At 43.5% G+C, this 15,877-nt stretch overlaps 1 protein-coding gene across 3 annotated transcripts in view; it reads right to left on the bottom strand.

The window, feature by feature from the left end:
• Nucleotides 1–15,877, bottom strand: part of adamts9 (ADAM metallopeptidase with thrombospondin type 1 motif, 9) — a 282,624-nt gene that overhangs the window by 158,620 nt on the left and 108,127 nt on the right. For all 3 annotated transcript variants that reach the window (XM_078209509.1, XM_078209510.1, XM_078209511.1), the window contains exons 21-26: nt 12,689–12,853; nt 9,242–9,406; nt 5,177–5,296; nt 4,300–4,407; nt 3,895–4,062; nt 968–1,246 (exon numbers count right to left, since the gene is read on the bottom strand). In XM_078209509.1, coding sequence (XP_078065635.1) covers nt 968–1,246; nt 3,895–4,062; nt 4,300–4,407; nt 5,177–5,296; nt 9,242–9,406; nt 12,689–12,853 — 1,005 coding nt within the window. The remainder of the gene's footprint in view (nt 1–967; nt 1,247–3,894; nt 4,063–4,299; nt 4,408–5,176; nt 5,297–9,241; nt 9,407–12,688; nt 12,854–15,877) is intronic.

Below are 15,877 nucleotides of genomic sequence, written 5' to 3'. Positions count from 1 at the left end.
GTAGGTTGCATGACAGGTGTTAACTACAGATTAAATATGGTTTAAATATCAAATGAAGAGTCATAAAGGGTCCAGAGGGACATTTTTTTCACACAGAGGGTGGTGAGTGTCTGGAACAAGCTGCCAGAGGCAGTAGTAGAGGGGGGTACAATTTTAAAAAGCATTTAAATAATCACATGGGTAAGATGGGTGTAGAGGGATATGGGCCAAATGCTGGCAATGGGACTAGCTTAGTGGTAAAAACTGGGCGGCATGGACAAGTTGGGCCGAAGGGCCTGTTTCCATGCTGTAAATCTCTATGACTCTAAATAATGCGATTCAGCCTGAGGAACTGGAAAAGATGCTGTGGTTATCTTGTATTGAAGGCAAACAATAGCGGAAAAGATTCGGTGAGTGAAAGGAAGTTTATTCAAAGAGTAGGGATTTGAGGAGGTTTTTAAAGGGTAGAGCGAGAGATGTAGAGGTAGAGGAGTTAATGAAGGGAACTTCAAAGAGTGGAACTGCAATGGCTGAATTATAGTAGTATGATGAAGAGAGGGGAAACGAAGAAGTGCGTTGAGAGTTCAAAGACAATTGAAGATATGCTGTGAGGTAAGTCTGTAATAGGTGAGGACAAGGATCTGGAGTTGAAAGCAGTGGGGTTAGGGAACCAGTGTATGCCAGTTAAGGACATGGATTGAAGGTTAACTGAGAGGATAAATGCAGAAGACATTTGAACAAATTGTAGTACAAGAAGTGTGGAGAATCGGAGGCCTGAAAGAATAGGTTCCGCTGGCAGCTAAGGATTTGGTTGTTGGAGTTAAGATTGAGGTTGAGGGAATGAGTGAAATGCCAAAAAATCAGTGAAAATGCAAGTTCCAGCAAGAAAAATGATGAATTAAAGAAGTATAATTGCTAAATGTAGATGTGCTTTTATCACAGTCAGTGCAAAATTTCAAACAATCAATATTATCCAACAGTCACTTACTGCTCCCCAAGGTCCAGTTCTCCACTGACTGCCTCCAGGTATTTGGGTGCGATCTGAGTCTCCGTGTGTTGGCAGGATCTTGGCCCGAGGAAATTGGTGATCGTTCTGTCCAGATCTATCATAGCCATGACGGCGCGGTGAGCAAGATGGCATAGCACACTCTTGCTCAGTTAGTGGCTGATCATCAAGGTCACACTCACTCTCACTCACAATCTGATTCTTATAGTTCATGCAACTCACGTGACGTGTTGCTTTACCTTGACCGCAGGTCACAGAACACTACAGTGGAAAAACGGAAATAGAAGAGTGTACCTCTTTACAGAAACTAAGTAACGTCAATAGGCAACATCTTATTTCAGGCATTGTAGGGTGGATGAGCCTAAATCTACTGACTGAGATGCAGGAAAAGCTCCAGAGTCTGAAGTCACAAGAAATTCAAACAGATTGAACAGGTTCAGCCGCAGGGCAGCCAGAAGACAGGAGAATTGAAAAGGAGCACAAATTGGTATTTTTCATTCATAAATTTAAAATTAAATACAAATCTGCTCCAGAATGCTCAACCTGACACATTGGCCCCTAACTTCCCCGCAGTGGGAATCAGCCATGGATTTACACTACAGAACAACGTCCCTGTGCTTAAAATGTAAAGTGCCTATCTCATCCGACCTTCCTGACTCAAGGCTGGTGAGACTGAAGAAGCTTCCACTGTTCCAGCAGTGAAATGGAAAAGGACAAAAAGAGTGGAGTGAAGGAGGACACGTATCATTTTACTGCTCTAGCTTCCGTAAAGCAACGTGAGTTTGCGTTGGGGGAGCAGTTGGATCAGTGTGGGATCAAAGGTGTTGGGGGGGGGAGGGGGGTGGCCAGGGAATCCTATGCAGGTGGGGAATACCATGGAAGTGTGGGGGGGTGGGTCCCCAATGGGATCGGGGCTGTTCCGTTTGTGGAGCTTGGTCTGGGAGTTTAAATAGTTACTCTGAAGTTAGAAAATTTTCTTTCTAACTGTTTCAGAGTAACCATTAGTGTTACACCGGTAGGACCATCAAAAGTTAGCAATTTAAATCGCTTTGTCGTGTGGTTCCCAGCCCAGTGCAATTGTCCAGGGGAAGTTAGCCCTTCTTAAGCAATTACAAGGTAAACCCTTACCTGGGAACGTCCTAGAGGGATTCCCCAACACATCTTTAGAGAACCCCCTCAAATCGGACACTGGAAGCCAGGAAGTAATGTCCTGATTGTTAAGTGATGTCCATGAATTATTTTAAAAGGGAATTTTACAGCTGCTTCAGAAAAGAGGAAATATATTCTCAGGCTTGATATGTCAATTGGCTTGTTTCTGTGCTGATTTAATATTGGTTTCCAAAGAAGTTTTAACTAGGCACTTGTGTTGGTATTTTTGCAAATCTGATATCTTCAACGCAGAACTTAAGGGTACATTTGCAAAACGTAAATATGTATATTTGTTGCTTGTGGACAATTGGAAAGAACCCAGTGTGTGGCGGAGATTTAGATTTGTATGAATTTGCCAAGAAATAGTGAGATACTTCTGCTCTGCACTGCATTGTCAAATTATAGCAATTAAAATAGGGATCAAGTTACTTATGCAAAGAAAACCGTTCAAAATAATTGAAGCTTACATTTCAGAAAATCAAACACAGAAAATAGAACAGTGAAACTAAGGAAACAAACTCAATTCACATGAAGCACTCTTGGAACAAGCACATTGTATGGCAGCTATTGTATTATTTTCCAATCGCAGACATGTCATTTTATTATTTACATATGGCTCAGAGTACCATGTCATAAAGTTGTAAGAATTCGCAACATAAATTGTGTTGGAAGTGTACAGGTATAAGTGAAAATATTCAACTGTGCGGTGCTTATTTTTTTATAAAATTCCTACAGTACGGAAGGAGGCCATTCGGCCCATCAACACCGACAACAATCCCACCCAGACCCTATTCCCGTAACCCCATGTATTTACCCTGTTAATCCCCCTGACACAAAGGGGCAATTCAGCATGGCCAGTTACCCGAACCCGCATATCCTTGGAGTGTGGGAGGAAACCAAAGCACCTGGAGTCCAAAGATGTGCAGGCTAGGTTGATTGGCCCTGCTAAATTGCCCCCTAGTGTCCCGGGATGCATAGGTTAGAGGTGTTAGTGGGTAAATATGTAGGGATATGTGGATAGGGCCTGGGTGGTCGGTGCAGACTCGATGGGCCGAGTGGCCTCTTTCTGCACTGTAGGATTCTATGATTCTATGGAGGAAACCCACACAAACATGGGGAGAACGTGCAAACTCCAGACAGTCACTCGAGGCCGGAATTGAACCTGGATCCCTAGTGCTGTGAGGCAGCAGTGCTAACCACTGTGCCATCCTGCTGCCCTATCTCCTGTAGTACTGACTGAAATATGTAGTTTTAAATTGAAATCTAAATGAAGCATAAAGGTCCGTTGACTTCAGGCATGATTTGGCTGCCTTGGGGGCGAGTTCGGCCGGAAAATCCTGCCCATAGTTTACTTTAACAAGTTCACACATGCATTGAATATGTTGCTTCTTGTAACGTAACTGAAATGTTTATTTCACTGTAGGGGCGGCATGGTAGCACAGTGGTTAGCACTGCTGCCTCACAGCGCCAGGGACCCAGGTTCGATTCCCGACTTGGGCCACTGCCTGTGTGGAGTTTGCACGTTCTCCCCGTGCTCCGGTTTCCTCCCACAGTCCAAAGATGTGCAGGTTAGGTGAATCAGCCATGCTAAATTCTCCCTCAGTGTACCCGGACAGGCGCCGAAGTGTGGCGGCTAGGGGATTTTCACAGTAACTTCATTGCAATGTTAATATAAGCCTACTTGTGACTAATAAATAAACTTTAACTTTATGTCTACGTGGATTTACAGCGGTGATGGAAGTCAAATCAATATTTCTAACCTGTGTCCACTCATGAGTCTTCCAACGTCCACATGGGATGACAATGCACTCCTCTCTAGATGGTGGCTTTGAAAGATGTGAGCAAGCTGATTCGTCAGCCACACCACCTTGGAGATCTCGACAGCTGACGTAACGTTCCTTGGTACCTTTCCCACAGGTGGCGGAACACTGTTGAATAGGAATGGTTATGAATATTTTATTGGTAATATTGCTCACGTTTTCATAAAATTTGAAACACAATTACTAAAAAATGCAGCTGACATATATTTTATATTGATTCTAAATACGCAGGAATGATTAATTCACCATCAGTATCATAAATTATTCAATGCTATCAGATTAATAGTTACTTAGGTCATTTGATGATTATTATTTAATGTCAATATTAAAATTATATCTACGTACAGGAGTCCAGGATCCAAATCTCCATTCCGTTCCATAGGTCATGTGATTGGGTATTCTTTCATCTCTTCTCCCTGGCTGCATATCAGGACAAGAAGCTAATTCACAGTCCTAGAACATAAAGCACACGGTTGAAAGGAAATCAATGTTTTCAGGTCTTAAAAACACTTTAAGAAAATGCAAGTACTTGGCGAATAACAAAAAGAAACTTGAATTCTGAGAACCCGATCACACGTTTCAGGAACAGCCCAAGGCACTTCAAACCACAGCAAATGTCTTTGGGTCTTAAACTGGCAGTGGCCGGTTTATAGAAACAGAGAAACTAGAAGCAGGAGGAGGCCATTCGGCCCTTCGAACCTGCTCTGCCAATCATTATGATCATGGCTAATCATCAAATTCAATATCCTGATCCCCTCTTTCCCCCATATCCCTTAATCCCTCTTGCCCCAGAGTTATATCTAATTTCTTCTTAAATCAGACAACATATTGGCCTCAACTATATTCTGTGGTATTCTGTGGAATTCCACACATTCACCACCCTCTGGGTGAAGAAATTTCTCCTCATCTCAGTTCTAAAAGATTTACCCCCTTATTCTCAAGCTTTGACCCCTAGTTCTGGACTCCTCCACCATCAGGAACATTCTTTCTGAATCTACCCTCTAACTCTTCTAAACTCCAATGAATATAGTCATAACCGACTTAATTTGTCCTCATATAACAGACCTGCCATCCCAGGAATCAGCCTGGTAAACCTTTGTTGTACTTCCGCTACAGCAAGGACATCCTTCCTCAGATAAGGTGTGTAGCACAAGATATTATAAACATCAATGAACTGAAAGACCAGTTAGTTTAACTGCTTGATGATCTTCATTATAATTACCTGAGTATCCGTAGGCCTGGTGGCAGCATTACATTCATTATCATTGACAACAGTGCCATATGAGCCTGCAAGGCATCTGACGGCTCGCATTTGATAGCCTGTCCCACATGTAGCTGTACACTATAAAGAGGAAATGTTGTTAATTCTTGCAAGCCACAATAAAAACAAAACTTAAATAATGTTATTATTTGAAAAACAAAATACTATCCACGCTAGAGCATAAAATGTATGGACTAGATTTTTATTCCTGGGTCTCGATTCCGCCATTAGGATGAAATGGAAGTCAGGAAATAGATTTTTAAAATTCATTTTATGGGGCGTGAGTGGTGCTGGCTGGGCCAGCATTTATTACCCATCCCTAACTGCCCTCCATTCCAGAGGGCATTTGAAAATCAACCACATTGCTGTGGCTCTGGAGTCACATGGAGGCTAGACCAGGTAAAGACGGCCAGTTCCTTCCCTAAAGGACATTAGTGAACCAGATGGATTTTTAAGACAATCAGCAATGGTTTCATGGTCATCATTAGACTTTTATTTCCAGATTTTTATGGAACTAAAATTTCACCATCAGCCGTGGCGGGATTTGAAGCCGGGTCCCTAGAGACCGTCCTGGGTCTCTAGATTACAAGTCCAGTGATGATACCGCTATGCCACTGCCTGCGACAGGACTCTGAGGGAAATTTTGGAGAAGATGGCTTCTTGCCAGGAATCCAGTCCAATTAAGGATGCTGGAGGGGTTCCGTGGCTATGAAGAAACGGAATGGTGAGGTTCTGGCTAACCGGTAGCTTCACTGGGAGAGACGAGGACTGTGATGTAGGTCGGAGGAAGAGAGGATGCCTTAAGTTGGAGGCAGCCTCTGAAAACTGTAGAAAGTTCAAAAACAAAATGTGACCAGAACTACCAAGTCAGCATTGTGGATGGAAAAGCTGCTTCCAGGAGGCCACATCTGTCCAGCAGACAGACTTCGGCCTCAGCCCATATGGTGTCGAGACAATTCCAGACAGTGTGTGAAAAGTGCCTTCAATAGGCACTTCAATTGGTCTAATTGGCTACCTGTCACTGGCAGGTGAGCAGATGTCACCATGCCCCCAAATGCACTCTCCCTCAAAATAGGGCAGACATGGCAACATGCTATCAGGTCAGCACACCAACTGGTACTGCAAAATTGCTGATACACCTGCTTCCGAACCCAACAGCTTCACTGATTGAACATTCTGTTCTAGGTGTTCATCTGTCTGAATTTGCAATCTTTCATCCTTACGCTTACTGTACTAGCACAGACAGAGCAGTAGAATATCCCAGAATGGTGATCTCGATGATACATGGATAAAGGAAGACAGACAAAGGGGCAATTATTACCTTCAATGCCTGCGTGGTAATCTGGTGGAGCGGAATGAAAATTAGGTGCATTCTACAAAGGACAGGCTCCGCCAAATCACTGTCTGGTTGGTGACGGCAAAAGTTCATCACAACAAAATAGAAAAAATCTGAACATAAATAACTGAAAAAGGGTGAAGGCTAAATACACCAGATGTAACTGATCAAAAGATTAAAAGAGATAATTAAGAAAGATGAAAGTGAAAAGTTTAGAAGGAAAAAATACGAGCTTACAGAATAACCCTTTAGTTCTGTGATTTAGAAGCACATCTTATTTAAGAAGGTTTCAAATTAACCAATGCACAAAAAGATTAAACAGCTTACTTAGCAAAAACAACTTATATTTCTACAGTACCTCCAATGTAATGAATATTTTCAGAATATTGTATCTAACATTAGTCATAAATTACAATATGCATTTGCAAAGCTGCTAAATATATTAATTTCTTTCTACCTGATCACGTCTGACTGACTTCAAGGGCATACCGGGAAAGGGCCAGTTCAATGGTTTGTACATATGGTTCATTTAGTGCCTTCAAACCATTACTTTTTTGTTGGTTTGCAATCATGGCATGTGATTTCAAACTAAATCTATGTCACAAGTCTAGTTATAGAACATGTGCACATAATTTCACTGGTCTTGCAAACAAAAGATTGTTTAATATTTCATGATTTACTGCTGATCTAAAATATGAAACAGTGTGGAAATAAGTACTTTATGTAATTGGCGGTCAGAACAAATTCAGTGTTTTTTTACTTCATACTGCTTCTCAGTTTGGGTATTCTATGTGATCCATTTGGCTCACAAAATAATGGAGGGTACTTGAAGAGAATACAACCTGTTTCAAGATTACAAATTTATGTTTTTATGCAATTTAAAATACATATATATAATTTGGCAAAATGTCATATAAAAATGAACGTGCATATTATCTGTCCTCAGTTAAACACCTGGTTTCATTGGAATGGCTACCTTATATATTGGCAGGAAACTTGAGTCACCCATAAATGCAGACTGCACAAGAGTTGGGGGTTTCAAGGAAAATGTGACTCACAGCAACTACCTTCCCATTTCATATCCCAAACAAATAGGCTCCCAACACTCCTTTCCTCCATTTGTATCACGTATCCCTTCATATGACTCATTTCCCTCCCTACCATCTCAATTCCTGTCACAATCCAAACCTTGGTCCCTTTTGAACTACTCGTTTTATCATTCTCTCCTCCTTGCTCCACTGTCACTTGCTGTGATAAACCCCACAAATTGCATGGGGGAATCACTGATTGACCTCTCTGTAGGACTTGTTGAATAAGAGCTCCCTGGGGACTGGTAATTAACTAACCAGGTGGAGCTCGTATACCGAGCCCTGAGTGGGTCCATTATTTCATTGTCCCAGTTGGGACCTGTTTGTGTTCAACACAGGCTTGTGGTTTTTTTGCTTTACTTTAATTTGTACAATAAAGCACTGTTCTTTTACAGATGACTCCTGGAGTTATTATACTTGCTTTATCTTTAAACCTCCCTTCACAACTTTCCTTGGGGGCCTGCCAGGGTTTGAGGGGTATTTGGAGAGAGAGAGAGAGAGAGAGAAAGCAAGAGGGATGACATTTCAGGAAATAATTTTTTATATTTATTTCCTGTGTTCTATCAGTGTGAAAAGATGATTATATGATATTACGAGGCATGAGGTGGGACAGCACTGAGGACATACTTTCTTAAAAAAGATCTTCTTCATTCAAGCTGAGAAGGTTAAAGTGTGACGTTCAAAGATCTTCAAGATTATGAGGGATTATGGAACGGTAAATTGCTACTTGTCGAGACAGGACTGAGAGCACAGAAATTTAAGATAACCTCCAAAATAATCAAAAGGAGGTTAGGAAACAAATCCTTTACATGATGCTGGTTGAAATGGGAGATTCTCTGCCACAAGCTGTTGTTAAATTCAGTTAGAAAGGAATTCGATTCTTGAAGGTTGATGGCAAATGAGATGAAGAATTAGGCGAGGTGGCCCAAGTAGAGAACATTGGTGCAAAATTGGTGGTTCATTTCTGGACTATGATTCTTTAAAAAAAATATTTATGCAAATATGCTTTAGTAAAAAGTGCATTGAATTGACATTGGGAGCTTGTGATAGTAACTCTCAAGCAAGGAATTGTGACTCTCAATCGAAAATTAAAAAGTAAAGTAAAAGTTTATTTATTAGTCACAAGTAGGCTTACATTAACACTTCAATGAAGTTACTGTGAAAATTCTCTAGTTTCCTCACTCCGGTGCCTGTTCGGATACACTGGGGGAGAAGTTTGCATGTCCAATGCACCTAACCAGCACGTCTTTTGGACTGTGGGAGGAAACTGGAGCACCCGGAGGAAACCCCCGCAGACATGGGGAGAACGTGCAAGACTCAGCACAGACAGTAACCCCAAGCCGGGAATTGAACCCAGATCCCTGGCACTGTGAGGCAGCAGTGCTAACCACTGTGCCGCCAGAATTACCCTGTTCTGTGAATCATATGTTTTCCAGTCATTTAATTCTCCATCTGCTGTATATTCTGCAGATGCAATGAGGATAATTGTTCTTAAGTCTGTGCAAAAAGTCTGAGAAACATTCAATAAAAATAGATGGTGAAATGAATACATTTAAGTCAAAGTATTGACAAAATGAAAGAACAACAACATTGATGTTTTACCTGTCCCCACGGGCCAACTTGCCATGCTGCGCATTCCTGCTGTTGACATGCCTGAGCTGAAGCTGGTTTCGTTGCAGCGTTACAAAATCCATTATCTAATTGCTCTTCTCCAACTTGGCACCAGGTTTGCCGATGTTTATATCCCTTCCCACATGTCACTAAGCACTGTAATTGACACAAATTTGAATAAATACATATTTTCTCACTAAAATACAATTTTAACATTGGAATGTGTAAGCAATTGAACATGCGTTTCGTGAACTTTCTGTAGCTGAATGATTTACTATCACGAGCAAATGTACTTGGAATAATATAAACTCTGCTGCACGGTTCCAAGACAATGCTAAAAACGGTTCAGTAATTGGCTCAAATTCTTTTGTACTGCTGTATAATAAAGATTGCACATCAAGCTTCAAACAACAAATGATAACAAACATTAAGAACTCGGTGTCATCCTGCTGACTCTTTTGCGTATTTGGATGGCTGATTTCTAACTGTTTTCATTCTTGCAACTTGTATTTTGCATTATCTTCATCAAAAGAAAATAGATAAACACATAGATATGGTGTCATATAAAAGGAAATCTTCCTCTGATGTACAGACAAGGAAGATTTACTGAAACAATAAAAGCTCATTAGACTGTCTGAGTCAGACAATCCACTATCTAAAAGAACTTTTGAATTAAGCTTATTAACATGCTTAAACATTTTTCCAGTTGTGGCTCAGTGGATAACACACTAGAGTCAGAAGGATTTGGGTTCAGGGCCCACTCCAGGACTTCAGCACAACAATCTTAGGCTGATACTCCAATGCTGTACTGAGGAAGTGCTGCATTGTCAGAGGGGCCATTTTCTCTAGCTGAGGTGTTAAACCAAAGTCACATTTGCCTTCTCAGGTGGATGTGAAAGATGCAATGGCACTATTTCCAAGAATGGCAGTGAAGTTATTCCCATTTTCCAGGCCAATATTTATCCCTCAATCAACATCATAAAACCAGGTTATCTGGTCATTGTCACCTTGCTGTTTGTAGAAGTTTGTGGTGCACAAACTGGCCAACACAATCCCTACAACACAGGCTATACTTCAGAAGTAATTCATTTGCTTTGGAACTTCCAGTGAATTGAAAGACATTATATAAATGCAAATCTCTTTTTTTTTGCATTTAAACGAACACTGCATTATTTGCCTTCTTTCTCAATAACATCACAATTATCTGAAGTTGGTACTATGGATTTTGAATTGATGGCTGGAATTCAACACTGACAGGAGCCTCTGGTCCCACTGATGGCACACCCCACCACAGGTTTCCCACCGCCGTGGGGTGAAATCAATGGCAAATCCCACTGACAGCGGCAGGACCAGAAGATCCTGCCACCGGCGAGTGGCGCTCCGCCTCCCACCATGAGAAACACGTGGCAGGAGACCAGACATTCCCGCCCATGGTATCTGGTGATTGATATTGGGCCAAGACTTCCTCGGAGTGGCAATGGCCATACAATGACGGGAACCCCATCTGAAATCATTTAAATATGATTAACGGGCCTCCCCTCTGTAACAACCACCTGCCCCCGTGGCGTGACATTGTGTCGGCAGGGTTTACAACCCACAGGTTTTTTAAAAATGTGGAACTGGTGAACAGGACCCGCCAGGCACACACAGGTAGGTACAACCCCCAGGGTGGGAAGAGGGTCATGCCCGGACAGTACCCTGATGCTGTCCATGGCACTTACGCCTGTGCAGTGCCGAGGTCCATGGGGGAGGTGCAGGGAGTTCTGTGTCCGTGGGGAGTTGAGATTTTTGTGATGGTGCTGGGGGTTGGGTTTCCATGGGATCTGAGTTTTTTCTAGCTTTTCTATTTTCAAGGAGTGCCCTGATCTTTAGAAAGCTGAGGTTGCCGGTGCCAGCGTGACATCATGGGACCCGCCTCCTGGATTTCTTTTTACAAAAGTGTTCAAAAGATTCAACAGGAAAAGTCAGTAGTGCAGCCGGCTGGCTACACACTACCTTTCCCACCCGACTTGCTAAAAAGGACAACATTCCATCCTTGGTGTAACACTGGCAGAACCATCCGAAGTTAGTGATTGCAATCACTTTGTTGATGGTTTCCAGCGCAGCGTAATTGCCCAGGGAAAGTTAGCACTTCTGACAATTGTTACGTAAACCCTTAACCCTTACCCAAAAGCTTTTTCCCAGGGTTACTAGGGGGCATAGGTTTAAGGGTGTGAGGGGCAAGGTTTAAAGGAGATGCATGAGGCAAATTCTTTTACACAGAGGGTGGTGGGTGTGTGGAACTGGCTGCCGGGGGAGGTAGTGGAAGCGGCTACAATAGTGACTTCTAAGGGGCATCTTGACAAATACATGAATAGGATGGGAATAGATGGACATGGTCCCCAGAAGGGTAGGAGGTTTTGGTTCAGACGGGCAGCATGGTGAGTGCAGGCTTGAAGGGCCAAAGGGCCTGTTCCTGTCTGTAATTTTCTTTGTTCTTTGTTAACCTGGGGACTTCCAAGAGGAATTCCCCAGCGCACTTTTGGGGTATCCTCCAAATCTGATGCTGGGGAGCCCTGAATTTATGGGCCAGCACTCCATACTAAAGCACGCCATCTATATAAAAGAGCTGTTTCTGTATTTTGTCTTTATATGAGGATGTGTGTGCAATAGTCAGGTTGATACTCTACTGGTCCTCCTGTAGCCCAAAAGAGACCATCAATGCGTCGTTTAACACAAAAGGGAACAGCACTGCTCCAAGGTAGTGGGTGCACTTGCTGCTATAAAATATCTTTAGCCATCCAATTAATAAAAGAAAATTAGGCTTCATTTGTAGTCATTGACATTACCCACTGGGATTTTCCCACCTCGCCTGCAACTGGGATTCTCCGGTCTTCCTGCAGTGAATGGAGATTCAGCTGAGCACCAAACTCTCCGCTCCCACTGGCAGCGGCAGCGGGGCGTGAACAGCTGGAGAATTCCGGCCATCATTTCAACAGTTATGTTTGTATTTTCTATTGAAAATTGTAGTTTACATTAATATTTTAAAGCCAAGTTTCCATCAAGTGACATTGTATTTAAATCTGTCATGAAGTCTGTACAAAAGGAAATGATTTTCTTCAGAGGTGCACGCTGCGTACCAGCATGGGCCCCAAAGGAAAATATATCCTTCAGAACGAGACTGGCTGAGTGAACAAGCAACATTCAACAGTGACTTTTATTAATAATTCGAATTGCCATTCAATTGGGATAAAATATTTTAAAATTATACATTATGGGCGGAATGTTCCAACCTCGCTTGCCCTGAAACCGGAAAATCCCACCTGAGGTCAACGGACCTTTCCATGGTCCGCCCCCTCGCCCGCTCCGATTCCCGTGGCGGGCGAGATGGTAAAATTCGCCCCTATGTGACCATCTTTAATTTTCCAAGTGAAAACATTAAGAACAAAATGAACTGACCTCTGACCATTCACCGGTTTTCCACACAGGACATGTATATTCGTTGCACCGCTGGACAATCATCTTTTCCTGTTGACTGCATTTACCGTCTCCAAGAACCGTGCCCATAGAATTGACACAAACAGCATTCCGCCTTCTTGAACCACCACCACAACTCTTTGAACACTTTGTACAAAGAAACAGTTATTAGATTAACTTCAATCTAGTTTTCCTAAAGTTGCACAGTGACATTAAAATTGATCTTATTTCCATTCAAAAAGGATTCCATCTGATCATGACAATACAATTGCGCAGTTGATCTAAGTTACAAAACTACTACCTGGTGCTTGTACATCCCTGCTATAATTGGGTATGACACAATCCCATGTAAAGGATGCACTGGTTGTGAAACTGGCCTCCATCCCTGCTTACAACTTTCCCCAGAGTAGATTACAGAGCCTTTGCAGGATGACCTCAAGAGGCTCTTGGGCCTTGCGTGCCCAGATTCAGGTTGCTACCCTTCAGCAGGGCTAGCAGCAGTTTGGCTGGCCATCAGGTTTACAGGCAAGGGCACTGGCAGAATGACAGTGGTGGGAGCGCCACGGATCCACTATCCTGAGCGACATCTCAGCAATCCTAGTAAGTTGCTGGAGGAGAGATTTCTGGACCTCTGTGAGAGCCTGCAAGCCCTCTGACATTGGTATCTGCAGCCTTGCTGACTTCTGTTTGAGCTCCCACTGCAGTGCTGATAGGTTGACTGGCTTCTGCCTGCACTGCTACAGAAGCTGACACATGGGTACTGCACCACTGGGTCCACAATTGCTGTTGCAAAGTTGGCCGCTACTTCCATGCTGGGAAGAAAAGGCTGCAAGCCCTACAAAATACTCTGTGCCAAACTGGAAACTGACTCCTCCAAGCTCCTTGACAGTGACAAGAGGCTCTGTGGCAGGCGTCCCAAAGCCCCAAGTATTGCTGTGTGCATGTTCATTAGCATTTTACTGTGCTATGCCATCAAAGTCTTCGTCAGAGCCCTCTGCAGCAGAACATGTTTGTGGTCTGGCCTTCTAGTGAGCTGGCACACAAACTATCCTTCCCTCCTTGGTCTGGATGTGGCCCATTCATGCCCCACCACATCTTAATCCCAACTCTCTATTACCGTCTAAACATTGTGCATTGCTGGAGTCTGCGCCGGTGGTTGTCAGGGTCAGGTCAGGTAATGGTGCTGCTTCATCACAGGTCTGGTGTAGGCCTCACCCTTCGTGATGAGGCTGCAATGGTGAGTCAGGTGGCAGTTCTTAAGTATCTGAAAACAATGATGTGGATGGGTAGGGTTCGGGTTATAAGGGAAGATGGGTGGAATGGAAAATAAGTGATCCACGGTCAAACCACCTGAAGCTTGCAGTTCATATTTGATAAAAGGTTAAGAGTGGGGAGAGATTTCAGAACATGGCAGAGTAAAAATGCACTGTTGTCTTAGAGGTTCTTGGTGCAGCTAGGTGCTGTGGACTCTGTCACAGCCGGTCCCATGATGTGGAGTCCCATCTGTTGAATACCACTAACATGTCTCCTGTTCCACCAGAGGCCCAAACATCCTAGACCACTGCTACACAAATATCAACAATGCCGACCATTCTATCGTCCACCCATACTTTGGTAAATCAGACCACAAGACTGTGTTCCTGCTCCCGGCTTACAAGCAAGAACTGAAATGGGAGAATCCATCAGAGAGAATGGGGCAATGTTTGTCTGAGGAATCGGATGATCTCCTATGGGACTGCTTAGAGTCAGTGGACTGGTCAGTATTAAAAACTCTGCAACCAGCCTGAACGAGTACGCCATTACAGTAACTGACTTCATTAGTAAATGTGTAGAAGACACTGTGCCAAAGAAGCAAATCTGCATGTTTCCCAACCGGAAACCATGGATGAACAGGGATATCCACTGCCTGCTGAAGTCCAGGTCTGAGGCGTTCAAGTCAGGTGACTCTGACCTATACAAAAAAGCCAGATATGAGCTACAGAGATCCATCAAAGATGCCAAAAGACAGTACCGGACCAAGCTAGAGTCCCAGGCTAGCCACACCGACTCCCACCGACTATGGCAAGGTCTGCAAGACATACAGGCTACAAGATGAAGACAGGTAAAACTGCCGGCTCCAATGCACCCCTCCCCAATAAGCTCAACATATTCTATGTCCGTTTTGAGCAAGAGATCAGTGAGAGCACGCCCTTCATCCCAGAAGCCTTGGACAAACCTGTATCTGAGGTCACCATTGCCGACGTCAGAGCAGCTTTCTCAAAAGTCAACCCACGGAAAGCAACTGGCCCAGACGGGGTACCCGGACGATCACTCAGGTCCTGCGCAGACCAGCTGGCGGGGGCGTTCGCAGACATTTTCAACCCCTCTTTGCAACAATCTGAGGTTCCTACCTGCTTCAAGAAGCCGACCATCAACCCAGTACCAAAGAAAAGCCAGGCAGCGTGCCTTAATGATGGCCTAGTGGTACTATCGCTAGGCTATTAATCCAGAAACGCAGCTAATATTTTGGGGATGTGGGTTCGAATCCCACCACAGCAGATGGTGGAATTTGAATTCAATAAAAATATTTGGAATTAAGAGTCTACTGATGACTATAAAACCATTGTCAATAAAACCCATCTGGTTCACTAACGTCCTTTAGGGAAGGAAATCTACTGTCCTTATCTGGTCTGGCCTACATGTGACTCCAGAGCCACAGCAGTGCGGTTGACTCTCAACTGTCCTCTGAAATGGCCTTGTAAGCCACTCAGTCCAAGGGCAACTAAAGTTAAAGTTCATTTATTAGTCACAAGTAGGCTTACATTCACACTGCAATGAAGTTACTGTGAAAATCTCCTAGTTGCCACTCTCTGGCACCTGTTTGGGTACACTGAGAGAGAATTTTGCATGTCCAATGCACCTAACTAACACATCTTTTAGAGTGTGGGAGGAAACCGGAACACCCAGAGGAAACCCACGCAGACAAGGGAGAACGTGCAAACTCCACACAGACAGTGACCCAAGCCGGGAATCGAACCCGAGTCCCTGGCACTGTGAGGCAGCAGTGCGAATAACTGTGCCACCCCTAGGGATGGGTAATAAATGCACATTTCCACTCCATCTGATGAAGGAGCAGTGCTCCGAAGGCTTATGGTATTTGCTACCAAATAAACCTGTTGGACTTTAACCTGG

The sequence above is a fragment of the Mustelus asterias genome, chromosome 3 (assembly GCF_964213995.1).
Source record: "Mustelus asterias chromosome 3, sMusAst1.hap1.1, whole genome shotgun sequence".
Classification (NCBI taxonomy): Eukaryota; Metazoa; Chordata; class Chondrichthyes; order Carcharhiniformes; family Triakidae; genus Mustelus; species Mustelus asterias.
The sequence above is the reverse complement of the archived record's forward strand: the minus strand, read 5'-3'. Positions and strand labels throughout refer to the sequence as shown.